General features: G+C 44.9%; 1 protein-coding gene across 2 annotated transcripts in view; it reads right to left on the reverse strand.

The window, feature by feature from the left end:
* The window catches only part of KLHDC2 (kelch domain containing 2), a 33,352-nt gene extending 9,038 nt beyond the window's left edge, over positions 1-24,314 (reverse strand). For both annotated transcript variants that reach the window (XM_075282610.1, XM_075282609.1), the window contains exons 1-9: positions 24,092-24,314; positions 20,528-20,607; positions 20,251-20,368; positions 19,646-19,761; positions 17,750-17,828; positions 16,432-16,515; positions 16,252-16,332; positions 16,113-16,171; positions 14,218-14,327 (exon numbers count right to left, since the gene is read on the reverse strand). In XM_075282610.1, coding sequence (XP_075138711.1) covers positions 14,218-14,327; positions 16,113-16,171; positions 16,252-16,332; positions 16,432-16,515; positions 17,750-17,828; positions 19,646-19,761; positions 20,251-20,368; positions 20,528-20,607; positions 24,092-24,244 — 880 coding nt within the window. In that variant the 5' untranslated portion in view covers positions 24,245-24,314. The remainder of the gene's footprint in view (positions 1-14,217; positions 14,328-16,112; positions 16,172-16,251; positions 16,333-16,431; positions 16,516-17,749; positions 17,829-19,645; positions 19,762-20,250; positions 20,369-20,527; positions 20,608-24,091) is intronic.
* Between the last annotated feature and the right edge of the window lie 2,773 nt (positions 24,315-27,087).

Genomic DNA, 27,087 nt, shown 5'->3' on the forward strand with positions numbered 1-27,087 from the left:
TTTATGTTGCTGGCGACCCACAGTAATACCCTCGATATTTCCCGCCGACCGAATGGACTCCGCCAGAGGCTCCATCACAAGCGCAAAGATAATAGGGGAAAGAGGGCAGCCCTGGCGAGTACCATTCGAGATCCGAAAGGGCTCAGACAGGAAGCCCAATGAGAGCACACGAGCCGACGGGTGGGAGTACAGAGCCAGAATAGCAGATTTAAAGACTGACCCCATACCAAACTTATCCAAAAGGCTAAGTAACCCCAGTGGACCCTATCGAAAGCCTTCTCAGCATCTAAAGCCAGAAGCAGAGAAGGCGTACCATCTTTTTCGGCTTTCTGAATAAGATCTATAAACCTCCGCGTGCCGTCTGGCGCCTGCCTACCGAATACAAAACCCACCTGGTCAGGACTGACCAACTGGGGGAGAAGGAGGAGCAACCGCTCAGCAAGGATTTTAGCGTACAGTTTGATATCCGTGTTCAGGAGGGAAATAGGTCTAAAATTAGCCGGGACAGTGGGAGATTTACCGGGTTTAGGGATGGTCACTATAGTGGCCGACAACATTTCCTCCGGGAAGCATTGCTCCTCCGCTGCCTTCCGGAACACAGCTAGAAGATAAGGGGACAAAATATCTGCATATTTCTTATAGTAGATCCCTGAGAAGCCGTCAGGGCCAGGGGATTTTAGTGGTTTCAGTGAGGCTATAGCTTCCGTAACTTCAAACAAAGTGATAGGCGAGGTTAGGGAGGCAGACTGCGCAGGGGAAAGGCGGGGCAGGGCCACAGAATCTAAGAATCGATCGATCTCTTCCCTAGATGGCTGGTACGTCTGGGGATCATCCCTAAGATTGTATAACGACGTGTAATATAAGCGAAACTGCTCTGCAATAAGGCGGGGGTCAATTACTTTAGTACCCGAGTCATCCACAAGGTGAGCAATACGGGTTTTGGGACGCGACTGTTTGATTTTTCTAGCTAAAAAGGCGCTAGCCCTACTATTATGCACATAGGCCTGACATTGAAAACGCTTAAAAGCTAGGTCCTGTTGACAAGCCAGAAGGCCCTGCAACCGGAGTTGACATTGCCGAATCTCAGCAGAGACAGAGGGAGTGCGGTTAAGCTTATTAATTGCAGAGAGGGAGGATAGGGAGCGAAGTGTAGCATCTATGTCTTTAGAGCGTTCCTTTTTTGCCCTTGCGCACGCCTGAATGAGCATCCCTCGCATATAAGCCTTATGAGCATTCCAGAGCACATGAGGGTCTGATACGGAAGGGGAGTTGAGGGAAAAATATTCCCTCAGGGCCTCACGGAGGTGCTCAGCATAAGAGGGGTGATCTAGGATATACTCATTCAGGCGCCATTGGGTAGGCATAGCAGTGGAGAACTTCTCATGTAGAGAGAGGGACACTGGAGCATGATCAGTCCAGGTGATCAGCCCAATATCCGTAGATTCCGTCTGCATCAGCCCAATCTTATCAGTGAGAAAAAAGTCAATACGGGAGTAAGAGGAGGACGAAGAGGAGAAATAACTATAATCTCGTTCCCCGCCATGTTGACAACGCCAGACATCATAAAGGCCCTGGTCAATCAAAGAGGAAGACAATATAGGGGAGCGTCTCTTGGGGTTGGAAGAGTCTAGAGAATTATCTATTAAGCAATTAAAATCCCCCCCAATGATCAACATACCAGTAGCAAAAGTTCGGATCTTGGAAAGCACAGATTTCCAATACTGCGCCTGGGAACGATTCGGAAGATAAACAGTGACTAAAGTATACTTAACATTGTTAATAAGGCAATTAAGCCCCAAAAACCGACCCCCAGGATCAACTAAAGTGGATTCAAGGGAAAAGGCTACTGAATCCCGCACAGCAATAAGAACACCCTTACGCTTAGCATTACAAGAAGCCTGATATATATGAGGGAAAGAGGGATTAGAGAATTTAGGGCTTTTGCCAACACAAAAATGAGTCTCCTGGAGGAAGAGTACATCGCAACGAAGGCGACGGGCCTCCCTCCAGACAGAGCTCCGTTTACAGGGGCTATTCAAACCCCTAACATTAAGTGAAGAGATACGGAGTACCATAGTGATAATCTAAAGAACAATGGCGGAAGACCCAGGTGGCTACACAGAAGGATGCATAAAATATGTATGAACAGGCATAATAAGCAAACTACATTCCAGGTATGAAACAAGAACAAAGAATGCGAACAGAATAACATAGTGTCAAAAAAACACCGAATAACCAAAAGTAATCAGCTGGGGGGGGGGGGGAAACAGGTCAGTAACACTCAGCGAGAGTGAGTATTAGGAAGGCACACAGGTCACCTAAAACAAAGGATAAAGTCATAACATTAGGCAAGGCAAGTCAGTCCGCCGAAGCGGCCAACAGATTCACTTACGACCGCCCACCACAGTCCATTCCTTAGCAAGATGAGAAGGCCGCACTGAGGATTCAGGCACAGATGAATGAGAGTCAGCAGGGGCAAGCTTCCATTTACGGAGGAGGGACATGCCCGCCTCCACATCAGGGACAGAATGGAAAATCCCATTGCGGGGAATCAGCAGCTTGTTAGGGAAGCCCCAACGATACCGTACGCCCCGGTCTCTGAGGATCTTGGTGATGGGAGCCAGCTCACGTCTGGCCTGCATAGTAGCTGCGGATAAATCGGGAAACAGGGAAATGGATGCAAACGGAGCTGGGAAGGTGCCACATTTCCTGGCTTCTGCAAGAATCGAGTCCTTGACTTGGTAGAAATGAACCCTCGTTAACACATCTCTCGGGACATCCACAGGAGCAGAGTTTGCTTTTGGAATACGATGGGTTCGATCCAGGGTGAGCTCCAGCTCAGTAAGTCGCGGGAGAATTTTCTTGAAGAGGCGTTGAACATAGGCCGCCAAGTCCTCCGATGCCACATCCTCGTGGACACCACGGATCTTAATATTGTTGCGTCTAGACCGATCCTCAGCGTCAGCAGCTTTAATTTTCAGCCATCTGACCTCCGCTTCCAGGGTGTTGTGAGCATCAACCAAGTCATTATGAGTAGAGATGAGCGAACAGTGTTCTATCGAACTCATGTTCGATCGGATATTAGGCTGTTCGGCATGTTCGAATCGAACACCGCGTGGTAAAGTGCGCCATTACTCGATTCCCCTCCCACCTTCCCTGGCGCCTTTTTTGCTCCAATAACAGCGCAGGGTAGGTGGGACAGGAACTACGACACCGGTGACGTTGAGAAAAGTAGGCAAAACCCATTGGCTGCCGAAAACATGTGACCTCTAATTTAAAAGAACAGCGCCGCCCAGGTTCGCGTCATTCTGAGCTTGCAATTCACCGAGGACGGAGGTTTCCGTCCAGCTAGCTAGGGCTTAGATTCTGGGTAGGCAGGGACAGGCTAGGATAGGAAGGAGAAGACAACCAACAGCTCTTATAAGAGCTAAATTCCAGGGAGAAGCTTGTCAGTGTAACGTGGCACTGACGGGCTCAATCGCCGCAACCCAGCTTTCCCAGGATCCTGAATGGAATACACTGTCAGTGTATTCCCGTATACCCGATATATACCCCGATACCCGTTCCAACGGTGTGCCCCCCCACCTTCACCCCAGAAATACCCTGCAAGTCCCCTAGCAATAGAATTGGGGCTATATACACCCACAATTTTTACTACTGGTATACAGTGCCATTGTCTGACTGGGAATTCAAAGAATATATTGGGAATACAAATACCCTCATTTCTTGCTACTGCCATATAGTGCCAGTGTCTGACTGGGAATTCAAAGAATATATTGGGGTTACGTGCACCCACAATTTTTACTACTGGTATACAGTGCCATTGTCTGACTGGGAATTCAAAGAATATATTGGGAATACAAATACCCTCATTTCTTGCTACTGCCATATAGTGCCAGTGTCTGACTGGGAATTCAAAGAATATATTGGGGTTACGTGCACCCACAATTTTTACTACTGGTATACAGTGCCATTGTCTGACTGGGAATTCAAAGAATATATTGGGAATACAAATACCCTCATTTCTTGCTACTGCCATATAGTGCCAGTTTCTGACTGGTAATTCAAAGAATATATTGGGGTTACGTGCACCCACAATTTTTACTACTGGTATACAGTGCCATTGTCTGACTGGGAATTCAAAGAATATATTGGGAATACAAATACCCTCATTTCTTGCTACTGCCATATAGTGCCAGTGTCTGACTGGGAATTCAAAGAATATATTGGGGTTACGTGCACCCACAATTTTTACTACTGGTATACAGTGCCATTGTCTGACTGGGAATTCAAAGAATATATTGGGAATACAAATACCCTCATTTCTTGCTACTGCCATATAGTGCCAGTTTCTGACTGGTAATTCAAAGAATATATTGGGGTTACGTGCACCCACAATTTTTACTACTGGTATACAGTGCCATTGTCTGACTGGGAATTCAAAGAATATATTGGGAATACAAATACCCTCATTTCTTGCTACTGCCATATAGTGCCAGTGTCTGACTGGGAATTCAAAGAATATATTGGGGTTACGTGCACCCACAATTTTTACTACTGGTATACAGTGCCATTGTCTGACTGGGAATTCAAAGAATATATTGGGGTTATAAATACCCTCATTTCTTGCTACTGCCATATAGTGCCAGTTTCTGACTGGTAATTCAAAGAATATATTGTGGTTACGTGCACCCACAATTTTTACTACTGGTATACAGTGCCATTGTCTGACTGGGAATTCAAAGAATATATTGGGAATACAAATACCCTCATTTCTTGCTACTGCCATATAGTGCCAGTGTCTGACTGGGAATTCAAAGAATATATTGGGGTTACGTGCACCCACAATTTTTACTACTGGTATACAGTGCCATTGTCTGACTGGGAATTCAAAGAATATATTGGGGTTATAAATACCCTCATTTCTTGCTACTGCCATATAGTGTCAGTTTCTGACTGGTAATTCAAAGAATATATTGGGGTTACGTGCACCCACAATTTTTACTACTGGTATACAGTGCCATTGTCTGACTGGGAATTCAAAGAATATATTGGGAATACAAATACCCTCATTTCTTGCTACTGCCATATAGTGCCAGTTTCTGACTGGTAATTCAAAGAATATATTGGGGTTACGTGCACCCACAATTTTTACTACTGGTATACAGTGCCATTGTCTGACTGGGAATTCAAAGAATATATTGGGAATACAAATACCCTCATTTCTTGCTACTGCCATATAGTGCCAGTGTCTGACTGGGAATTCAAAGAATATATTGGGGTTACGTGCACCCACAATTTTTACTACTGGTATACAGTGCCATTGTCTGACTGGGAATTCAAAGAATATATTGGGAATACAAATACCCTCATTTCTTGCTACTGCCATATAGTGCCAGTGTCTGACTGGGAATTCAAAGAATATATTGGGGTTACGTGCACCCACAATTTTTACTACTGGTATACAGTGCCATTGTCTGACTGGGAATTCAAAGAATATATTGGGAATACAAATACCCTCATTTCTTGCTACTGCCATATAGTGCCAGTTTCTGACTGGTAATTCAAAGAATATATTGGGGTTACGTGCACCCACAATTTTTACTACTGGTATACAGTGCCATTGTCTGACTGGGAATTCAAAGAATATATTGGGAATACAAATACCCTCATTTCTTGCTACTGCCATATAGTGCCAGTGTCTGACTGGGAATTCAAAGAATATATTGGGGTTACGTGCGCCCACAATTTTTACTACTGGTATACAGTGCCATTGTCTGACTGGGAATTCAAAGAATATATTGGGAATACAAATACCCTCATTTCTTGCTACTGCCATATAGTGCCAGTGTCTGACTGGGAATTCAAAGAATATATTGGGGTTACGTGCACCCACAATTTTTACTACTGGTATACAGTGCCATTGTCTGACTGGGAATTCAAAGAATATATTGGGAATACAAATACCCTCATTTCTTGCTACTGCCATATAGTGCCAGTTTCTGACTGGTAATTCAAAGAATATATTGGGGTTACGCGCACCCACAATTTTTACTACTGGTATACAGTGCCAATTTCTAACTAGGAATTCAAAATGCGCAAGGCTCCCGGAAAGGGACGTGGACGAGGCCGTGGGCGAGGTCGGGGGAATGGTTCTGGGGAGCAAGGTAGCAGTGAAGCCACAGGGCGTCCCGTGCCTACTCCTGTGGGGCAGCAAGCATTGCGCCACTCCACAGTGCCAGGGTTGCTTGCCACATTAACTAAACTGCAGGGTACAAACCTTAGTAGGCCCGAGAACCAGGAACAGGTCTTGCAATGGCTGTCAGAGAACGCTTACAGCACATTGTCCAGCAGCCAGTCAGACTCTGCCTCCTCTCCTCCTATTACCCAACAGTCTTGTCTTCCTTCCTCCCAAAATTCCGAAGCTTTACAGAACAATAACCCAAACTGTCCCTGCTCCCCAGAGCTGTTCTCCGCTCCTTTCATTGTCCCTCAACCTGCCTCTCCACGTCACGATTCCACGAACCTAACAGAGGAGCATCTGTGTCCAGATGCTCAAACACTAGAGTCTCCTCCATCTCCGTTCGATTTGGTGGTGGATGACCAGCAACCCACCCTCATCGACGATGATGTGACGCAGTTGCCGTCAGGGCATCCAGTTGACCGGCGCATTGTGCGGGAGGAGGAGATGAGACAGGAGTTGGAAGAGGAAGTGGTGGATGATGAGGACACTGACCCGACCTGGACAGGGGGGATGTCAAGCGGGGAAAGTAGTGTGGATGTTGAGGCAGGTGCAGCACCAAAAAGGGTAGCTAGAGGCAGAGGCAGAGGTCAGCAGCTTAGGCGAAGCCAGGCCACACCCGGAATCTCCCAAGATGTTCCAGTTCGTACCCAGCCCCGAAAAACTCCCACCTCGAGGGCACGTTTCTCGAAGGTGTGGAGTTTTTTCAAGGAATGCGCCGAGGACAGATATAGTGTTGTCTGCACAATTTGCCTCTCGAAATTGATTAGGGGCTCTGAGAAGAGCAACCTGTCCACCACTTCAATGCGCCGTCATTTGGAATCCAAGCACTGGAATCAGTGGCAGGCAGCAACGGCAGGACAAAGGCCGCCTGCCGTTCACGCCACTGCCACTGCCTCTGCCACTGCCTCTGCCACTGCCACTGCTGACTGTGCTGGCGATGCACTCCAGAGGACGAGCCAGGACACCACTTCATCTGCCTCCGCCACTTTGTTGACTTCTACCTCATCCTCCCCTGGTCCTGTCTTATCTCCTTCTCCTGCACCATCAAAGGCACCATCAGGCGTTGCTTTACAACAACCCACCATCTCTCAGACATTGGAGCGGCGGCAGAAATACACTGCTAACCACCCACACGCGCAAGCCTTGAACGCCAACATCGCTAAACTGCTGGCCCAGGAGATGTTGGCGTTCCGGCTTGTTGAAACTCCCGCCTTCCTGGACCTGATGGCAACTGCGGCACCTCGCTATGCCGTCCCTAGCCGTCACTACTTCTCCCGGTGTGCCGTCCCCGCCTTGCACCAGCACGTGTCACTCAACATCAGGCGGGCCCTTAGTTCCGCGCTTTGCACAAAGGTCCACTTGACCACCGACGCGTGGACAAGTGCATGCGGACAGGGACGCTACATTTCACTGACGGCACACTGGGTGAATGTAGTTGAGGCTGGGACTGCTTCCCAAACTGGCCCGGTGTACCTCGTCTCCCCGCCTAACATTCCTGGCAGGGACACGAGAAGAACACCCCCCTCCTCCTCCTCCTCTACCGCCTCCTCCTCCGCCACCGCCTCCTCCTCCGCCTCCTCCTCCGCTGTTAGATTGACCCCAGCTACGAGTTGGAAACGTTGCAGCACTGGCGTTGGTAGACGTCAGCAGGCTGTGCTGAAGCTGATCAGCTTGGGGGACAGACAGCACACTGCCTCCGAGGTGAGGGATGCCCTCCTCGATGAGACGGCAATATGGTTTGAGCCGCTGCACCTGGGCCCAGGCATGGTCGTTTGTGATAACGGCCGGAACCTGGTAGCAGCTCTGGAGCTTGCCGGACTCCAACATGTTCCATGCCTGGCCCACGTCTTCAACCTAGTGGTGCAACGTTTCCTAAAGAGCTACCCCAATGTTCCAGAGCTACTGGTGAAAGTGCGGCGCATGTGCGCCCACTTTCGCAAGTCGACAGTAGCCGCTGCTAGCTTAAAATCTCTCCAGCAACGCCTGCATGTGCCACAACACCGGCTTTTGTGCGACGTCCCCACACGCTGGAACTCAACGTTTCAGATGTTGAATAGAGTGGTTGAGCAGCAGAGACCTTTGATGGAATACCAGCTACAAAACCCTAGGGTGCCACAAAGTCAGCTGCCTCAGTTTCACATCCATGAGTGGCCATGGATGAGAGACCTTTGTGACATCCTACGGGTCTTTGAGGAGTCCACAAGGAGGGTGAGCTCTGAGGATGCGATGGTGAGCCTTACAATCCCGCTCTTGTGTGTTCTGAGAGAATCCCTGATTGACATCAGGGATAACTCAGATCACACAGAGGAGTTAGGGATAGCATCCGATCCGTCACAGCTGGAGAGTAGGTCCACACATCTGTCCGCTTCACTGCGTTTAATGGAGGAGGAGGAGGAGGAGGAAGAAGAGTTGTCCGATGATGTGATGGTGATACAGGAGGCTTCCGGGCAACTTCGAATCGTCCCATTGTTGCAGCGCGGATGGGTAGACATGGAGGATGAGGAGGAAATGGAGATTGAACTTTCCGGTGGGGCCAGAGGAGTCATGCCAACTAACACTGTGGCAGACATGGCTGAGTTCATGTTGGGGTGCTTTACAACCGACAAGCGTATTGTCAAAATCATGGAGGACAACCAGTACTGGATCTTTGCTATCCTTGACCCCCGGTATAAAAACAACATCTCGTCTTTTATTCCGGTAGAGGGGAGGGCCAATCACATCAATGCTTGCCACAGGCAATTGGTGCAGAATATGATGGAGATGTTTCCAGCATGTGACGTTGGCGGCAGGGAGGGCAGTTCCTCCAGTAGGCAACCAAGTTCTCACCGGTCCACACAAACGAGGGGCACACTGTCTAAGGTCTGGGACACCTTGATGGCACCCCCTCGCCAAAGTGCCGCCACGGAGGGTCCTAGTGTCACCAGGCGTGAGAAGTATAGGCGCATGTTGCGGGAATACCTTTCCGACCACAGCCCTGTCCTCTCCGACCCCTCTGCGCCCTACACGTATTGGGTGTCGAAGTTGGACCTGTGGCTTGAACTTGCCCTATATGCCTTGGAGGTGCTGTCCTGTCCTGCCGCCAGCGTCCTATCTGAGAGGGTGTTCAGTGCAGCCGGTGGCATCATCACTGACAAGCGCACCCGTCTGTCAGCTGAGAGTGCCGACCGGCTCACTTTGATAAAAATGAACCACCACTGGATAGAGCCTTCATTTTTGGGCCCACCTGTGTAAAGCACCCCAACATGAAACTCCATGTCTGTACTCAACCTCTCCAATTCCTCCGCATCCTCATCCACCATAAGCGTTGCACAATTCTGCTAATACTAGGCTCCCTCCAACATGATTTCCCCCAACTCTGCTGGTTAGAGGCTCCCTCCACCCTGATTTCCACCAACTCTGCTGGTTAGAGGCTCCCTCCACCCTGCTTTCCCACAACTCTGCTGGTTAGAGGCTCCCTCCACCATGAATTTGCCCAAACTGGGCTGGTTAGAGGCTCCCTCCACCATGAATTGGTCCAAACTGGGGTTTTTAGAGGCTCCCTCCACCATGAATTTGCCCAAACTGGGCTGGTTAGAGGCTCCCTCCACCATGAATTGGTCCAAACTGGGCTGGTTAGAGGCTCCCTCCACCATGAATTGGTCCAAATTGGGGTTTTTAGAGGCTCCCTCCACCATGAATTGGTCCAAACTGGGCTGTTTAGAGGCTCCCTCCACCATGAATTGGTCCAAACTGGGGTTTTTAGAGGCTCCCTCCACCATGAATTGGTCCAAACTGGGCTGGTTAGAGGCTCCCTCCACCATGAATTGGTCCAAACTGGGTTTTTTAGAGGCTCCCTCCACCATGAATTGGTCCAAACTGGGGTTTTTAGAGGCTCCCTCCACCATGAATTGGTCCAAACTGGGGTTTTTAGAGGCTCCCTCCACCATGAATTGGTCCAAACTGGGGTTTTTAGAGGCTCTCTCCACCATGAATTGGTCCAAACTGGGCTGGTTAGAGGCTCCCTCCACCATGAATTGGTCCAAACTGGGTTTTTTAGAGGCTCCCTCCACCATGAATTGGTCCAAACTGGGGTTTTTAGAGGCTCCCTCCACCATGAATTGGTCCAAACTGGGTTTTTTAGAGGCTCCCTCCACCATGAATTGGTCCAAACTGGGGTTTTTAGAGGCTCCCTCCACCATGAATTGGTCCAAACTGGGCTGGTTAGAGGCTCCCTCCACCATGAATTTGCCCAAACTGGGCTGTTTAGAGGCTCCCTCCACCATGAATTTGCCCAAACTGGGCTGGTTAGAGGCTCCCTCCACCATGAATTGGTCCAAACTGGGGTTTTTAGAGGCTCCCTCCACCATGAATTGGTCCAAACTTGGCTGTTTAGAGGCTCCCTCCACCATGAATTGGTCCAAACTGGGGTGGTTAGAGGCTCCCTCCACCATGAATTGGTCCAAACTGGGCTGGTTAGAGGCTCCCTCCACCATTAATTGGTCCAAACTGGGCTGGTTAGAGGCTCCCTCCACCATTAATTGGTCCAAACTGGGCTGGTTAGAGGCTCCCTCCACCATTAATTGGTCCAAACTGGGCTGGTTAGAGGCTCCCTCCACCATGAATTTGCCCAAACTGGGCTGTTTAGAGGCTCCCTCCACCATGAATTTGCCCAAACTGGGCTGGTTAGAGGCTCCCTCCACCATGAATTGGTCCAAACTGGGTTTTTTAGAGGCTCCCTCCACCATGAATTTGCCCAAACTGGGCTGGTTAGAGGCTCCCTCCACCATGAATTGGTCCAAACTGGGTTTTTTAGAGGCTCCCTCCACCATGAATTTGCCCAAACTGGGCTGGTTAGAGGCTCCCTCCACCATGAATTGGTCCAAACTGGGTTTTTTAGAGGCTCCCTCCACCATGAATTTGCCCAAACTGGGCTGGTTAGAGGCTCCCTCCACCATGAATTGGTCCAAACTGGGTTTTTTAGAGGCTCCCTCCACCATGAATTTGCCCACACTGGGCTGGTTAGAGGCTCCCTCCACCATGAATTGGTCCAAACTGGGGTTTTTAGAGGCTCCCTCCACCATGAATTTGCCCAAACTGGGGTGTTTAGAGGCTCCCTCCACCATGAATTTGCCCAAACTCTGCTGGTTAGAGGCTCAATCCACCCTGATTTTCAAAACAAATGTTGGTGCCAACCTCAACTTACTACAAGGGCCAAATTCACTGCTGGTGACAAGCTCTCCTCACTGCAAGTGCCAAATACACATGTTTCAAGGTGTTTTCCTACTGTCAGAGATGTGGTATTGAGTGTGTAAAGTGTGTAGTTGTTAGGCTGTGATGTTGGGGTAATAGAGGGTCTTTGGTGTGTTAGATGCCCCCAGACATGCTTCCCCTGCTGTCCCAGTGTCATTCCAGAGGTGTTGGCATCATTTCCTGGGGTGTCATAGTGGACTTGGTGACCCTCCAGACACGGATTTGGGTTTCCCCCTTAACGAGTATCTGTTCCCCATAGACTATAATGGGGTTCGAAACCCATTCGAACACACGAACATTGAGCGGCTGTTCGAATCGAATTTCGAACCTCGAACATTTTAGTGTTCGCTCATCTCTAATTATGAGCAGTCGAAAATTCCTCCATTTTGTTTTCAAGATGGTCAGTCCGCTCTCCCAAAGCATCAATATCCTGTCGCAATTTGCCCACCGCAGAGGAGACAGTCTTGTTAATCCCCGCCTGTAGAAGAACAAGCATCCCTTTCAATGTATCACACGTTACAGGGTCTGAGGAGGCCGGAAAATCAGAAATGTCCGAATGAACAAAATCAGAGGTAGCAACAGAAGCAGGTAGGACATCAGCGACCCGTTTACACACCGGTTCCTTGCCAGATGGAGAACCCTGAGGAGACACAACAAAACTTCTCTTACCACCATCAGCCAGCAGGGGGAGACGATCGGCTGAGAGAGAGCCCACTTCAGGCAGAGAGTCCGCTAATTCAGACCGTGGAGGCGACTTCGCTGGAGAGCGGGCACCTGAAGGTGAAGAAGGCATCGAACGCGACATGGTGCTCGAGAAGAAGTCAGATAGCTTCCTAGGGGTTTTGGAGGAGGATGGTTTCTTCCGAGGCATAATAAAGACAGCAGGAAAGGTCAGGGATGCAACCGAAGTCAGTGAGGCTGGAGGGCAAACTTATGCGACAGGGACAAAGTTCGCGGAGCAGTGCAGGAGGTCAGACAGCAGCAAAATCCAACAGGGCGGTAGGGGCCATATAACAAGAAGCCTAACAATCAGCTGAGAGCCGCCGGAGGTGACACTGTTAGCGATTTAATCCAACATGGTGAGATAAGGAGCCAGCGGTGGGGACACACAGGCAATTATAAATCCACGGGAGCCCAGTGTTAACACTTAATTTCTAATCAGCCAATCACATGGCGGCAACTCAGTGCATTTAGGCATGTAGACATGGTCAAGACAATCTCCTGCAGTTCAAACCGAGCATCAGTATGGGGAAGAAAGGTGATTTGAGTGCCTTTGAACGTGGCATGGTTGTTGGTGCCAGAAGGGCTGGTCTGAGTATTTCAGAAACTGCTGATCTACTGGGATTTTCACACACAACCATCTCTAGGGTTTACAGAGAATGGTCCGAAAAAGAAAAAACATCCAGTGAGCGGCAGTTCTGTGGGCGGAAATGCGTTGTTGATGCCAGAGGTCAGAGGAGAATGGCCAGACTGGTTCAAGATGATAGAAAGGCAAAAGTGACTCAAATAGCCACCCGTTACAACCAAGGTAGCCAGAAGAGCATCTCTGAATGCACAGTACGTCGAACTTTGAGGCAGATGGGCTACAGCAGCAGAAGACCACACCGGGTGCCACTTCTTTCAGCTAAGAACAGGAAACTGAGGCTACAATTTGCACAAGCTCATCGAAATTGGACAATTGAAGATTGGAAAAACGTTGCCTGGTCTGATGAGTCTCGATTTCTGCTGCGACATTCGGATGGTAGGGTCAGAATTTGGCGTCAACAACATGAAAGCATGAATCCATCCTGCCTTGTATCAACGGTTCAGGCTGGTGGTGGTGGTGTCATGGTGTGGGGAATATTTTCTTGGCACTCTTTGGGCCCCTTGGTACCAATTGAGCATCGTTGCAACGCCAAAGCCTACCTGAGTATTGTTGCTGACCATGTCCATCCCTTTATGACCACAATGTACCCAACATCTGATGGCTACTTTCAGCAGGATAATGCGCCATGTCATAAAGCTGGAATCATCTCAGACTGGTTTCTTGAACATGACAATGAGTTCACTGTACTCCAATGGCCTCCACAGTCACCAGATCTCAATCCAATAGAGCATCTTTGGGATGTGGTGGAACGGGAGATTCGCATCATGGATGTGCAGCCGACAAATCTGCGGCAACTGTGTGATGCCATCATGTCAATATGGACCAAAATCTCTGAGGAATGCTTCCAGCACCTTGTTGAATCTATGCCACGAAGAATTGAGGCAGTTCTGAAGGCAAAAGGGGGTCCAACCCGTTACTAGCATGGTATACCTAATAAAGTGGCCGGTGAGTGTGTGTATATATATATATATATATATATATATATATATATATATATATATATATATATATATATATATACACACACATTATAGATAAAGGGATTCCATCATGCAGTGAACTATTGAATTGTTTGTAACCACAACCTCTTTTCATTCTTTGACCATCTTTGTGTTAACTTGTTTTAAAAATAATACATTTGCATAAAAACACAAATGTTGTGCAAGGCAGGTACTCAATTTTAGTAATAAAGAGCCAGAATTTTAACCCATTTGACTTTGTAAATCTTCCCCAATTTGTTATTACATAAATTATTTTGGCAGCTCAAGAAATAAAGTTAGGGTGCTATGTGCGTAACATCATTCACATCGCAAACTGTCTGGTCTTGAATGTGTTAAATATACCATATATCGGTCTTTTACTGACACCAATGACTTACTCAGAGGTTGTTTGTCAGTGGTAAATCCACCAAAGAGAAAGAGGGTGTCCTGGGAAGCTTGTGTTAATGAATGCCAGGATCTGCCCACTGGAGTGACACCTTGAGGAATTCTACAATTACATAATAAACAGAATTAGAGGATATAAAGATGTGACAGAAATAAACTAATTTATGCTTCTAAAGTCATGAAGACTGACAAAACCACAAAGTGGAGAACTGTTTGTGGTTATACATGGCCGTGGTATATTGATCAATAATACAGATGATATGTTTTAATACTTAGTAACCATGGACATTCATGTTTCAACTGGAATTTGCCATATTAATGTTATTGTTTTAGGGTTTATAAGTGAGACTTGGAGCACCTGCAACCTAATTTGCATAGTCAATTAAAATGTATTTTCTTATCAATACAAAAAAAAAAACACAAACAGTCATCTAGGTATGTGTTCACATGTTACTAAATCCCCTACCAAGCACTGAGAGTCATCTGGTAGCCATAAACAAACTGAAACCCCACAAAGTGAATTCAATATTATGTTAAGATGCCCTGATTAATTCCTTCCCACATTTGGATATAGCTACATTTTCATTTTAGCAGTGCAAACAGAATCCACCGCTCATCCTGCAAAAAATTAACCCTTACACTAATCCAATGATAAAGTTATGATTAAACAATATGGAAACACAAAAGCAAATGGTTTTTTATCATTCAAAATTAGTAAAATATAACAAAACCTATAGAAACTTTTTTTTGGCAAGTGCCAGACCATAGAATGTTCCTGCACTCTTGGACACTGAGAACCAACTCGATAAAAGGCTAATAAAAGTCTAAGCAGTTTAGGAAAAAAAAAAAAAAAAGTCTTCCAAACTCTGCAAAGTTTTTACTTATTTATATTTACAAAAATGTATTTGCGGCAGCGGTTCCTAACATTATTCAGGAGTCCACAAGAGGGCGAAGACCAGTGCCAGAGTCCAGGGGAGTTGCGGAAATACAGCAAAGAGTGTTACGATCTGTTATGTTTCCAAACCTCCCCTGGGCCTCCACTAATTATTATATTATATTAATATATATATATATATATATATATATATATATATATATATATATATATATATATATATATTTTTTTTTTTTTTTTTTTTTTTTTTTTTATTTTTGTAGATTGTGAGCCCCATATAGGGATCACAATGTACATTTTTTTTTCCTATCAGTATGTCTTTGTAGAATGGGAGGAAATCCACACAAACACAGGGAGAACATACAAACTCCTTGTAGATGTTGTTCCTGGCGGGATTCAAACCCAGGACTCCAGCTCTGTAAGGCTGCAGTGCTAACCACTGAGCCACCATGATGCACAAAATCATGTCAATAATGCAGATTGATGGTCGGTTTCAGTTATTTTTGATTAATTGCCTAGCCCTAGTACAAGAAAATGCAGAATACGGTGGACTCACTGTTTGTATTAATGAGAGGTGACATAATTGACAGGCTGCTATGTATACATGGAAATCAATCATTGGTGACAAGAATGGCTGCCCCCTTATGAATACAGCATATTAGTAAATAAGACTATATTCATCTTTAGGTTATACTAGTCTAAATGTTGTATAGCAAACATAACCCTTTGATATGGTGATCTGTAACAGCATAGTATGATGACAGATCAGCTTTATCTTTGATAGTGCCAGAGAAAGAGATGATAAAAAAAAAAAATCCTCTAAAAATATTTAAACATTTAGCTATAACATTTTTTTTTTTTTATTTTGGGTGTGAGGCCAATGATTTCTGTGTACACCCCTTGTTCTGTCTTCTGAACAGTTTCCACTATTCACAAAAGGTGACCCTGAAGTTCAATTTTCTGCTTATAAAAAAAAAATGCTGAATTACTTACACTTCATGCCACTCCCATGTGTCAAAATTCAGATAATATAGGTCATTCATTCTGGATTCCTAGAATAAAAAGCAAAATTGCAGAAAACTCTCCCAATGTGCAAAGGGAAGATACCCAAAGTATAAAGAATGGTGCTTACCCTGTATCTACCACCAAACACATACCCTCTGTTGTCAACAGTGGCACAGGCATGAGCTGCTCGAGGGGAGGGACTTTTACCCTGTAGAGAAAATTGGAAGATTAGTAATTGTGCAGTTTTTGTACAACTTATGCAGAGATATTTCTTCCAACAGACATTGTGTACAGAAGTAAATACTACCGTAGTCACAATGCGATGCCAGGTGAAACTGTCTAGATGCAGCGCATGGACATCATTATTCCATCCCCTCGGAGAACCTGCATTCTGGAGATTGACAATCAAAGATTAGACACTGATAGATCTGCACATAAATCCTCATCTGTATAGCAATGCATAATGAAACCCCTCCCCCATTTGCTGCACAACAAGATGAAATGTCAGTATTAATAATCTTACAACTCATAACTAAAGCAAAATATCTTACAAGTGTGCAAACTGCTGGGTTGACCCACTATTGTGGCATCTCATACTGCCTGTGCTTTACGAGGTATTCGAAAACCCAATCATATTCACAGACTCTAAATTGGTCATACAATTAATTCTAGATTCACATTAGTGTTTGGGTTTCTGTCCTTCGGGTCCACTCGGGGACCTGAAAGACGAAAACTGTAGCTGCTTGAAAAGCTGGGTTTCCGACAGTTTTATACTCCTAGCAGGCCTTTTCTCTCTGCCAATTAGAAACAGAATCTGGGACGGAGTGCCTGAACGCTAGCGTGAACCTAGCATAATCATGATTATGTTATTACTTAGGATTTCTACCCTTGGAACCTCCACTCATCAACAAAACAAAGCAACACCAGCATTTGCTATATCGATGTGTTCACACATCAGCAGTATTTGATAAAGAGATATCCATAACTTATGGGGCCCAGGAGTGGGACTCTCATCAGTATTTTGTTGCAGATTTTGTTTCTTTGAGCCAATACCAGGAATGGCTACAAAAAAAGAATGGGGCAACTTCAACAATAAAAATCAGTGTTTCTGGGGCAACACGGTGGCTCAGTGGTTAGCAGTGCAGCGTTGGAGTCCTGGGTTCGTTATCTGGCCAGTAAAAACATCTGCAAGCAGTTTGTATGTTCTCCCCATGTTTGCGTGGATTTCCTCCCATTCTACTAAGACATACTGATATTAAGAGAAAAAAAAAGTACATTGTGATCCCTATATGGGGCTCAAGATCCACACCAAAAAAAAAAAAAATCTGAGTTTCTGCATCATGGGGCCTCAGCTCAAAATATACGTGTGACTTCACAACCAACAGACAAGCTTCAGAAATTGGGACTATGTAACTCATATCAATAAGGCTAGTAGAAATCTGTGTGTTTGGTGCAGAAATAACCCCATTCAGATGACAGAAACTGATGTTCAGCCACATAATTTTCTGAAACAAATCTGCCACATGTGAATTCATCCTAATGGAAAAAGCTCAGAACACAATATGGCACGTTCTCCCCACTTCTACTCCCCTATATGATCACAATATGGCTACTGATATACATACTCCAAAAGAGGTTTCATCATACTCAAATGTCCCGACTGAATCTTCTTTATAATAACCATATCCTCCAAAGAAGATAAGCCTGGAAGAAGAATTGACAGCTATAACCCATTTGGCAATTTAAGGATGAAACTATATAGAGATACAGATTCTAGAGTATGAAAAAAAAACAAAACAAAAAAAACACACACACTAAAGGATAAAAGCCTCACATTGCAGAAAAGCAGAATTTTTTGTTGCTGATTTTGAGCCAAAGTTAGGAGTGGCTGAAAAAGGAATAGAAAATATAGAGGAAGTACTTAAATGTTTCTATTCTGTTAAATCCACTGCTGACCTTGGCTCAAAAAAAAAAAAAAAATGCAACAAGATACGCTGCAATTCTACAATGTGGGGCCACAGCCTAAGGGTCGGTTCATACAGTTCTTTGGCAGCGGATTTTGACATGGAATCCACCTGACTTCAATGGGAGCCGCTCGCTTCTTTTTTCTGCTAGCATTTTTTACCGCTATCGGAAAAAAGAAGCGGAAGTAACCTAACTTGCTGACTCAGCCGTGGCGCTAGGCTCGCTTCCGACTAGGCCCATTCATTTGGCCCTAATCTGGAGTGGAATGCCGATGCACTGCACTGGTGTTTACATGTAGGATTTTGACGCTGAATTTGGTGAAGAGTGCAACAGTATTTTGCCTTTACTGGGCAGGGCCAAATTCCGTGTCTAATTCGGCTCCGATGGAAAAGGTGTATTTTCCACCTATTAATTTCTATGCGAGTTCTCAGGCAGAATCCACCTAAAGAATGAGCAGGACACTTCTTTTTTTCCCACCAGCAGAAAGTAAAGAAAGAAAATAAATCAGCTACTGCCTCTCACTGAAATCAAATTCCTACATTGACATACCCTCTAAACATATAAAGATACAGAGTCAACCACTTAATTTTTTTTTTAGATTCCATCCAGGAGTGGCAAGTTATTAAGTAGTATTAAAGGCTCCAGCCTACAAACAAATGTAAAAGTGTCTGTCATTGAGTAAAATTAAAGGAGTTGCCCAGGGAGTTAAACTTTGCTTACTTTCTCTGGGGATTTTTTTTATTTTTTTTGGTTTCTTTTTTTAAGCTGGTGCTTGAGGGTTTCCTGGCTGGTTCCAACCCCTGGTCAGGTGATCAGAAACAGCACTTGGCCCTCAGGCTGCTCTACCTCCTCCCATCTTTCCAGTTTTCACAAGAGGCTGGCTACCAGTGTTATGAGGGCTGGTAGACTTTAGTAAAGCCAGTTCCCATAGTATGAGAATGGGAAAGGAGGGAGGAGACAGAGCGACTCTGGGGCTGATTCCAATAATCTAACTTGGGGTTTGAACCAGCCCAAAACCCCCAGGCCCAGCTTAGAAGGGGGAAAAAAAAAAAAAATCACTAGAGAAAGTAAATAAAGGTAAACTGTGTGGACAACCCCTTTAAAAGGGTTGCCTAAGATTAGATATTCAAATAAATGGGAAATAAGCTGCAAAAGAATGGCATGGCCACTAAGTGTATGGAGCCATCTACTGTACTTCCCGCCCTGTACACTGTGCAATTATTAGCTAATTGGTTGTGATGCCAAGTGTTGGACTCCTACCCCATCTGATATTTCTATCCAAAAAAACTAGTCCATCAATCCATCATGGAAACCCCTTTAACCCTTAAGTACTATCATGGTTTCTATCATAATGATATGTCTATGGGAGTGGTGTATGACAGACACCATGATACTACTTAAGGGTTAAAACTGCAAAACAACTTCGATTCACCCTCTTGTGTTTGATGCTGAGAAGACTAAAATAATATTAAACACAAAAATCAAAAGGTCACATCCAAAGAAAAAAAAAAAAAAAGAGAAGATCAGTATATAAAACAATATAGCTCGATACTCACTTGTTCTGATAAACCCACACACCAAGCTTATCCTTTGGAGATGGCGGAATTCCTTTACAATCTAACTTTTCCCAAAAAAGGTCACCATCTCTTGAGTTCAGGTTTAACATGAAAAGCTGTAAAGAAAAAGAAAAAAGACCAAGAAAGTTGTTTATTTTAAAAAGACCATACTCATGAAGCTTTACAGCATCTAAAGTGGTGTGCTGTCTAGTATACAGGTTTTTATGTATAAGCCGTTAATATTTGATCGGTGAGGAGGAGGCTAAGGTGGAGGAATGGCACCCCACCACAATACAGGACACAGAGCTTTCTGCTACCGGCCCTGTGTCATATATAATACAGTGGCTGGAAGTGGCCCTGTACAGCAGATCGGAGCTGAGCCCCGCTGCTGGCACCCCAAACAATAAGATAAACTATGTATGGCCTTTCCTTATTTGATATCCTTGACAACCCCTTTAATATATAGCAATTTGTCGTAGGGCTTTCCCATTTAATGGCTGGTGTCTTCTTAAGCAAGGTTAGGAAATCAGGAGATAAAATACTATATGTTGTGCTGGTCTAGAAAAAAAGTCATCTGCAAGCAATAGTGCACATTACATACTGACCTTGTTGGTATTTCCATGGGCATGATGACCTCCAAACAAGTACAGAACACCATCCTCACATATGGCACAGCTGCCAGACATAGATGGTGGGATATTTCCCTTGGTTTTCCTTTTCTGCCTGCAACATAATGGCATGGTATAGGGAAACTATGGAAAATACTAATAACACATTTCAAGTAAGCATAAAAACCTAGAAATAAATTAAGGCAAATCAAATCACAAAGACATATACAATTTGCATCATAAAGTTTACTTGACAGTACTGATATATACTCACCAGGTTACCCCATTTACCATGTCGTAAATCCAGATTTCATCCCGTGGCAAGTAAAAATCATACAATCCTCGTACAGCATTCTGTAAAGAAGAACATGAAAGTGGAAATTAATTCTAGATACTATGGATTCAGATTTGTACAGTATTGGATTCTGAAAGCAGAATACATAGAGAGACCCTTACAGGATGTTCTCTGAAACAAACGCTTATAGCCTATCCTTAGAATACACCATTAGTCTCTAACCTCAAGCAACCCCTCTGATCAATGCAATGGAGGGATGTATCACTGTACTAGGGACAGCAACATTGTCAAGACCATGGCAGTAACTGCACTGGATGTTCAGCTTCAGTCCTAAAGATCAAACAGTAGTGGATTTCTCGCCCATATGGTACTCACTAAGCTTAATGTTCAGCAGTGGTGTCAGCTTTATTTGGATGGCAGGGCATATGGAAAAGAGGTGCCCTGTAATCTTGCACATCCTCTGGTCACAAAGTTGAATACTAAGGGGGCGTTCACACTAGCGTCGGTATCCGACAGCTACTGTCCGATGCTAATGTCCGTGGAAGATTTTAGCATCGGACACTAGCTGCGTCCGTTTGCAAATTTTATGATTTTAAATGGGACATCATGTAGTGTCCTTTAGTGTCCTTTAGTGTCCTTAAGTGTCTATTTACAAAGAAGTCCGCTTTTTCAAGCGGACAGCTAACCCCTACATGTACACGGACACTAAAGGACACTACATGATGTCCCATTTAAAATCATGCAAATTGCAAACGACCACAGCTAGTGTCCGATGCTAAAGTCTTCCGCGGACATTAGCATCGGACACTAGCTGTCAGACACCGACGCTAGTGTGAACCCTACTTAAGTGCTTACCATTCACTCTAGTAGGTCATAGGCCTAAAATGTGCTTAGACCCCAACCCTGGCTAGTGTCACTCAATGACACCATATCACCCACCTGTGTCCTGCCGCTGGCAGTGTAGTTTGTATGATGCCCATAGCCTGAGCAGCCCTATTATATATATAATACTGCATTATGGCAACAGGTTTAAAAAGTTTGTGAAATGGAGATAATCTGAAAACAGCCTAAAGGACTATTCACAATGCATTCTGCCGTGTATGTCAGAGGTATAAGTCAGTGGGACTTCCTGATATATACCACTGTATACGCATTCAGAGGTAACAATTGTCCATAAACTCACTAAAATAAATAAATATTTCCCTAGCAGTTTGGGCAGAATTCTGTATTCGTTAAATGGGTATATTTAAATAAACATTTAGGTAGTTTGATCTAGGATATGTATTCCTTTTGGGGTATGATAAAGGGGGTTTAATACACTACCCAGCAATGGTTTTCTTATTGTTGCCGGGTTATCGCCTCATGCATGTCACTGCCTGATAATAGGAAAATATAGTGATTTGCCTGACAACCAGGTCACAATAAGGAAACCATATGACTGGGTTTCTGAAAAGTGCCAGACCTGCATTCATGATTGTACCCACTGGAAACCGATCAAGATAAAACTCTGTCAGTACTAAGATGGTTAGAGAATTTTTTTTTTTAATTCAGAAAAATGTTAAATTATTTTTAGTGAAACCTCTCCAAAAGACCACCCCCCCTTACTCAGATTACATTTTCTGTGACAGATTTTCAATTTTTCATATTAACCAACTTTTTTGAAAAGACCTCTCTCCTACAAGACCACTGTTTTTGCGCAATTTTTGGAAATTGTGTCAGAGGGTTCACTGTATTTGCAAAAATATTTAAATTTTAATATGGTTATGTTTGTGGGAAATCCCTTGTAAATAAATGGGTGAAGTATCTGCATTTTTTTATAATTGCCCAGCTTAGGGCTCGTTCACATCTGCGCCCTGGTCTCCGTCATGCAGGTTTCTGTTTCCTGCCCGAAACTGGACAGGAGATGGAAACCTGCAGGCATTTTTCAAACCCATGCATTCGAATGTGTTTGAAAAGTGTGCGGCTGTGAGCGCCGGTGAGCGTTTTGTACTCTCCACGGCGAAACCAGTTTTTTTTAACCGAACACAAAGTCGGACATGCAGGAGTTTGTGTCCGGCTAAAAAAAAAAAAACGCTCACCGGCGCTCATGGCCAGACATGTTCTGTCAGGTTTTCGTCCGATGGAAACCTGAAAACGGAGACCGGGCGCTGGTGTGAACCCAGTGTTAAAATGTGTTTTTCTGAGACTTAACAACCGACAACCTATCCTTAGGTTCGGCCTTCAGTTACAGCTCGTACAGGGTCCGACAACTGGGTCCCCAGACAACCAGCTGTTTGAAAAGACTGCAGCGCTGCTGCAGCCTCTTCAGTGCTCAGCGAGCACAGCGTCATACGTTTGTGCAGTGGCTATGCTTGTTTTTGCAGCTCAGTCCTTTCAATTGAATGGGACTGAGCTGCGATCAGGTGAACAGTATCACAAGAGTATGACAAGAGTGTCAGATCGAAACAGATATTCAATTGATATTCTAAAGGGGTGTTCAGAAATTTGATATTGAATTTGTATTCCGATTATTTTTTCTGCCAGCTAAATTTTTTCAGCTAGAGGAAAAATTAAGCAGCCTGCTCATTCTGGCAGATTATGCCTGGAAACTCCCATTGAAATGAATGCGATGCAGAAAATACACTTATTCCCATTGGTGCAAAATTTGATGCTGAATTTGTCAAAATCTGCTTCTGGAATTTGGCCTTGCCAAATAAAGGTGACTTATGTGAGTGACGTTCGGGTCCTTTCCTGTGACCATTGATTGTCATCAGTAGGCACATATGGCAAGGAAATCCACTGGAATAATGGGCACCAGTGAACAGGACAGCAACAGGGAACACCTCAGGACTGTTTGTTTTTTTAGGCCCCACATTGCGGAAACGCAGCTTTTTTGTCGCTGATTTTGTTGCGGTTTTTGAGCCAAAGCCAGAAGTGGATTAAGCAGAAGGTAGAAGTATAAAAGCTTCCTAAATATTTCCCATTCCTTTGTAGCCATTCTTGGCTTTGGATCAATAAAATCACAACAAAATCTGCAACAACGACAAAAAAAAAAGCTGCGTTTCCGCAATGTAGGGCCTCAGCCTTGAAGAGAACCTTTAACCACTTAATTTTATACAGCGCTGAATTCAGTACACTGTGGGGTTCTCTAGCGGTGTATTACACCTCATGTACTCCAGTGGTGTAAGGTTCTCTTTAATATTGCACCTTCCCTGGCCTAGGACTGTTATTTCCTGGACAACCCCTTATTACATGCTTGGCTCATGAATTAGACGAATGTTTCTGACTGACTGTGGTCAATTATGAAGGGGTCGGAGTCGGCAACTGAGACCAGCTGTGGGAAAAACATTGGAGGTTCGGCCTAGTAACTCCAGCCGTCCTGATAGACACCTATGCAGCCATTACGTACAACAGTTGCTCATGGCAACCATCCAGTTCCGTTCTTTCATCTTGCTTGTAACACCTCCAGTCTGTCTGCACTAGAGTCTATACCAGGGACCCAATGTATAGCAGCTATAGGTACAACTACACGTCTCAGTATGTCAGTGACTCTGCAGCTGTCACCTTATATCCTCCCCACACAAACATTCGAGTTCCGTCAGTAACAGCCACGTGACCGCTCCGCTCTGCCGGTAGAATGTCGTCTACAACCGGTCCTGCTTCCTCCTCGTCATCGTCTTCTACCAGAGCAGGAGGATTTTCATTTTCATCCGCCATCCCTGGGCGAACAGAAACTCGGTGGATGCTATTTCCTAGTGAGCTAAAGGACCTCTGATGACGTCATTACCATGTGATCAGACTCGTGTGAGGGCGGAGCTATTCTGGTTTGTGCACAAAGACTGGTGGAAAGCAATGAGAGGGAGAGGTGTGTGAGGAGGTGGGACTAGGGCTGCAGGCTGTGTGAGGAGGAGGGACATAGGGGTGCAGGCCGTGTGCGAGCAGGAGGTGATGGGGTGCAGGCTGTGTGCATGGAAGGAGGGACATTGGGGTGCAGGCTGTATAGGAGCAGGAGGGAAAAATGTCAATTGTGTGAGAGGAGAAAATGGGGGTACAGGTTGTTTCTCTGCTGTCACATGGAATTCTGACTCGAAAAACTAAAACAATGTTTAATGTGTAACTAAACTTTTGGACAAATTTTGATTTTTTTGCCAGTATTTATGTAATTAAAGGGATCCTATCATTAAAACTTTTTTTTTTTCTCACTAACACGTCGGAATACACTTAGAAAGACTATTCTTCTCCTACCTTTCGATGTCTTCTCCGCGCCGGCATTCGCTTGAAATCCCGGTTTTTGTCGGTATGCAAATTAGTTTTCTTGAGGCATTGGCGGCGGAACCCAGAGCTCAAATAGCACTGGGGGGTCCCCAATGCGGCGAGAGAACTCTCCAGCGCCACCTTCATCTTCTTCAAGAACAGTGTGTTCTTCTGGTGCACGGGAGGTCAAAATTCAACGCATGCGCAAGTCGGCTCTGCCAGCGTGCCTCGGGCAGAGCCGACTTCACATGCAGGCGTCCATTTTTTTTAGGTCTATGGAAAGCGGATTACAAACCAACAGCAATCTGTTTGTGTTCGTTTTGTAATCCATTTTTCTCTCTGCGCATGCTCAGAATGAAGAAGAGGGAGGGGAAAAAGGATTTGGTCAAAAACAGACACAAACGGTCAGGTTTTGTTTTTTTTTTTGAACGGACAACCATTGACTAACCAGTCTAAAAAGATGGATTCGGGTATCCGCTGTGTAAGGGAGCCCGCCCTGTTTGGAATCCTTTTTGTAACAAACCTTTTTTTTTAAAAAAAAAATGCTTGCAAGCAGACGCATGCGTGAACCTACTGTAAAACGTAGAAACTTGCTTTTGGTGGCATATGAAAGAGGAGATTCTCTTCTAAGGTTTGGAAATAAGATTATTAATTTCTTTAGTGTAAAGTTTTGCACTTGTGTCTTGTTTTGATTTAAATATATAAATAAAATAGATTTATCACTAAAAACATTCATTGTCCTGTTTTTATTTTTGCTTTCTCTGTGATTTATAAACTTTAATTAGGCTAAGGCCCCATGGGCCGTAATCGCAGTGCTAAAACGCTGCGGAAAGAACTGCTGCGTGCTCGCATTGCGGTTCTTTCCGCAGCGCTTTGAAGAGAAAGTTCACAGAGTTTTCCTCCGCGGACTTTCTGTTACAATTATATATACGGGAAAGCCGCTGGCGTTTCCGTAGATATAATTGACATGCTGCGATTTGCAAAGCTGCAACGGCTTTGCAAATCGCAGCGTGTCCGCACTGCAATTACTTCCGCAAAGTGGGCATGGGATTCGCATGAATCCCATCCCCTTTGCTTGCACTGTGAAACGCCGCGATTTTTCCCGCAGCGGCAAATCGCTGCGTTTACGTCCCGTGGGGCCCCGGCCTTAAACAAGTTTTTCTGACTGGAGGGAATTTTTGAAACTGATGGATAGGATAGATCCCCAATATTAGATCGTTGGGGTGCCACACTCAGACCCTGCACAGATCAGCTGTTCCAGCTAGACTCTGGTGCGAAAACCTATACAGGGGACAGACCTGGACGTCCACTGTATATACAGTATATAGAGAAAATGGTGTAGTATTGTGCCTGTGCTTCTATTCACTTGGATGGAAGCAGAGCTGTAATACTTCGGGTGGAATCTGCTACCATGGTGTTAGCAGCAAATCATTTAACCCCTTCCCACTCCGCACTATTACATTGCGCTGAGCAGGTAGTTTAGTGCTGTAACAGTATGGCGCAATAATTCTGCAGGCACAGGAGATGTTCAGAAGCACCTAGTATTTTAGTCCAGGATTTAGCACCTTTATGCAGAGTGGGCCAAAAGATAGTGCTCCATTATTCAGCCTTCAGCTGATGTTTTCTGTGCAGGACAGCACATTGCATTTGGCAATCTGCAGACATCATTACAGCCGGAGCCTGCAGATCTGTGGGAACAGGGGTAAGGTAAGTTTTCTCTGTTATTTTGTGTAACATTGGTGGTAGAGGGGGCAGGGGGCCTTATGTGATGGTTGTTAGGGGGAAATTAAATTATGTAGAGGGCCTGCTTACAGAAAGGTTGAAGGACCGTCCTGCTTAATTGCCAGACAAATTAGCAGCAGCTTTAGGTACTGTAGTGCTGACCATTAAAGTTTAAGGATAGGCCATCCATATTATAGTCAGTGGATAACCCCCTTCAAAATGGTTTTCCCACAAAAGCAGGTTATCCCCTATCCACTCATGTTCATGAATGCAGTCACATTAGAACCCTGACATCTAGTCGCAAAAAATAATCTAGCAATGTTCAATCATCTTGCAACTAGAAATGTAGTCGCAGCACCCTTAGGATCTCAGTGTGAGTTCATGTATGAACATGAATTATTTATTAAAGGAGTTGTGCAAGACTTTAGAAACGCGGCTGCTTTCTTCTTCTTAGGCAGTGACATCACGTACATTGGTCACATGGCCATCCTGCAGCTTGGACCCATTCATTTTAGTGGAAAGGAACTGTAGCTCTTCCATGTGACCAATGGATACAATGTCACTTCCTCAGAAAAAGAAAGAAG

Source organism: Leptodactylus fuscus, chromosome 7 (genome assembly GCF_031893055.1).
Source record: "Leptodactylus fuscus isolate aLepFus1 chromosome 7, aLepFus1.hap2, whole genome shotgun sequence".
Lineage (NCBI taxonomy): Eukaryota > Metazoa > Chordata > Amphibia > Anura > Leptodactylidae > Leptodactylus > Leptodactylus fuscus.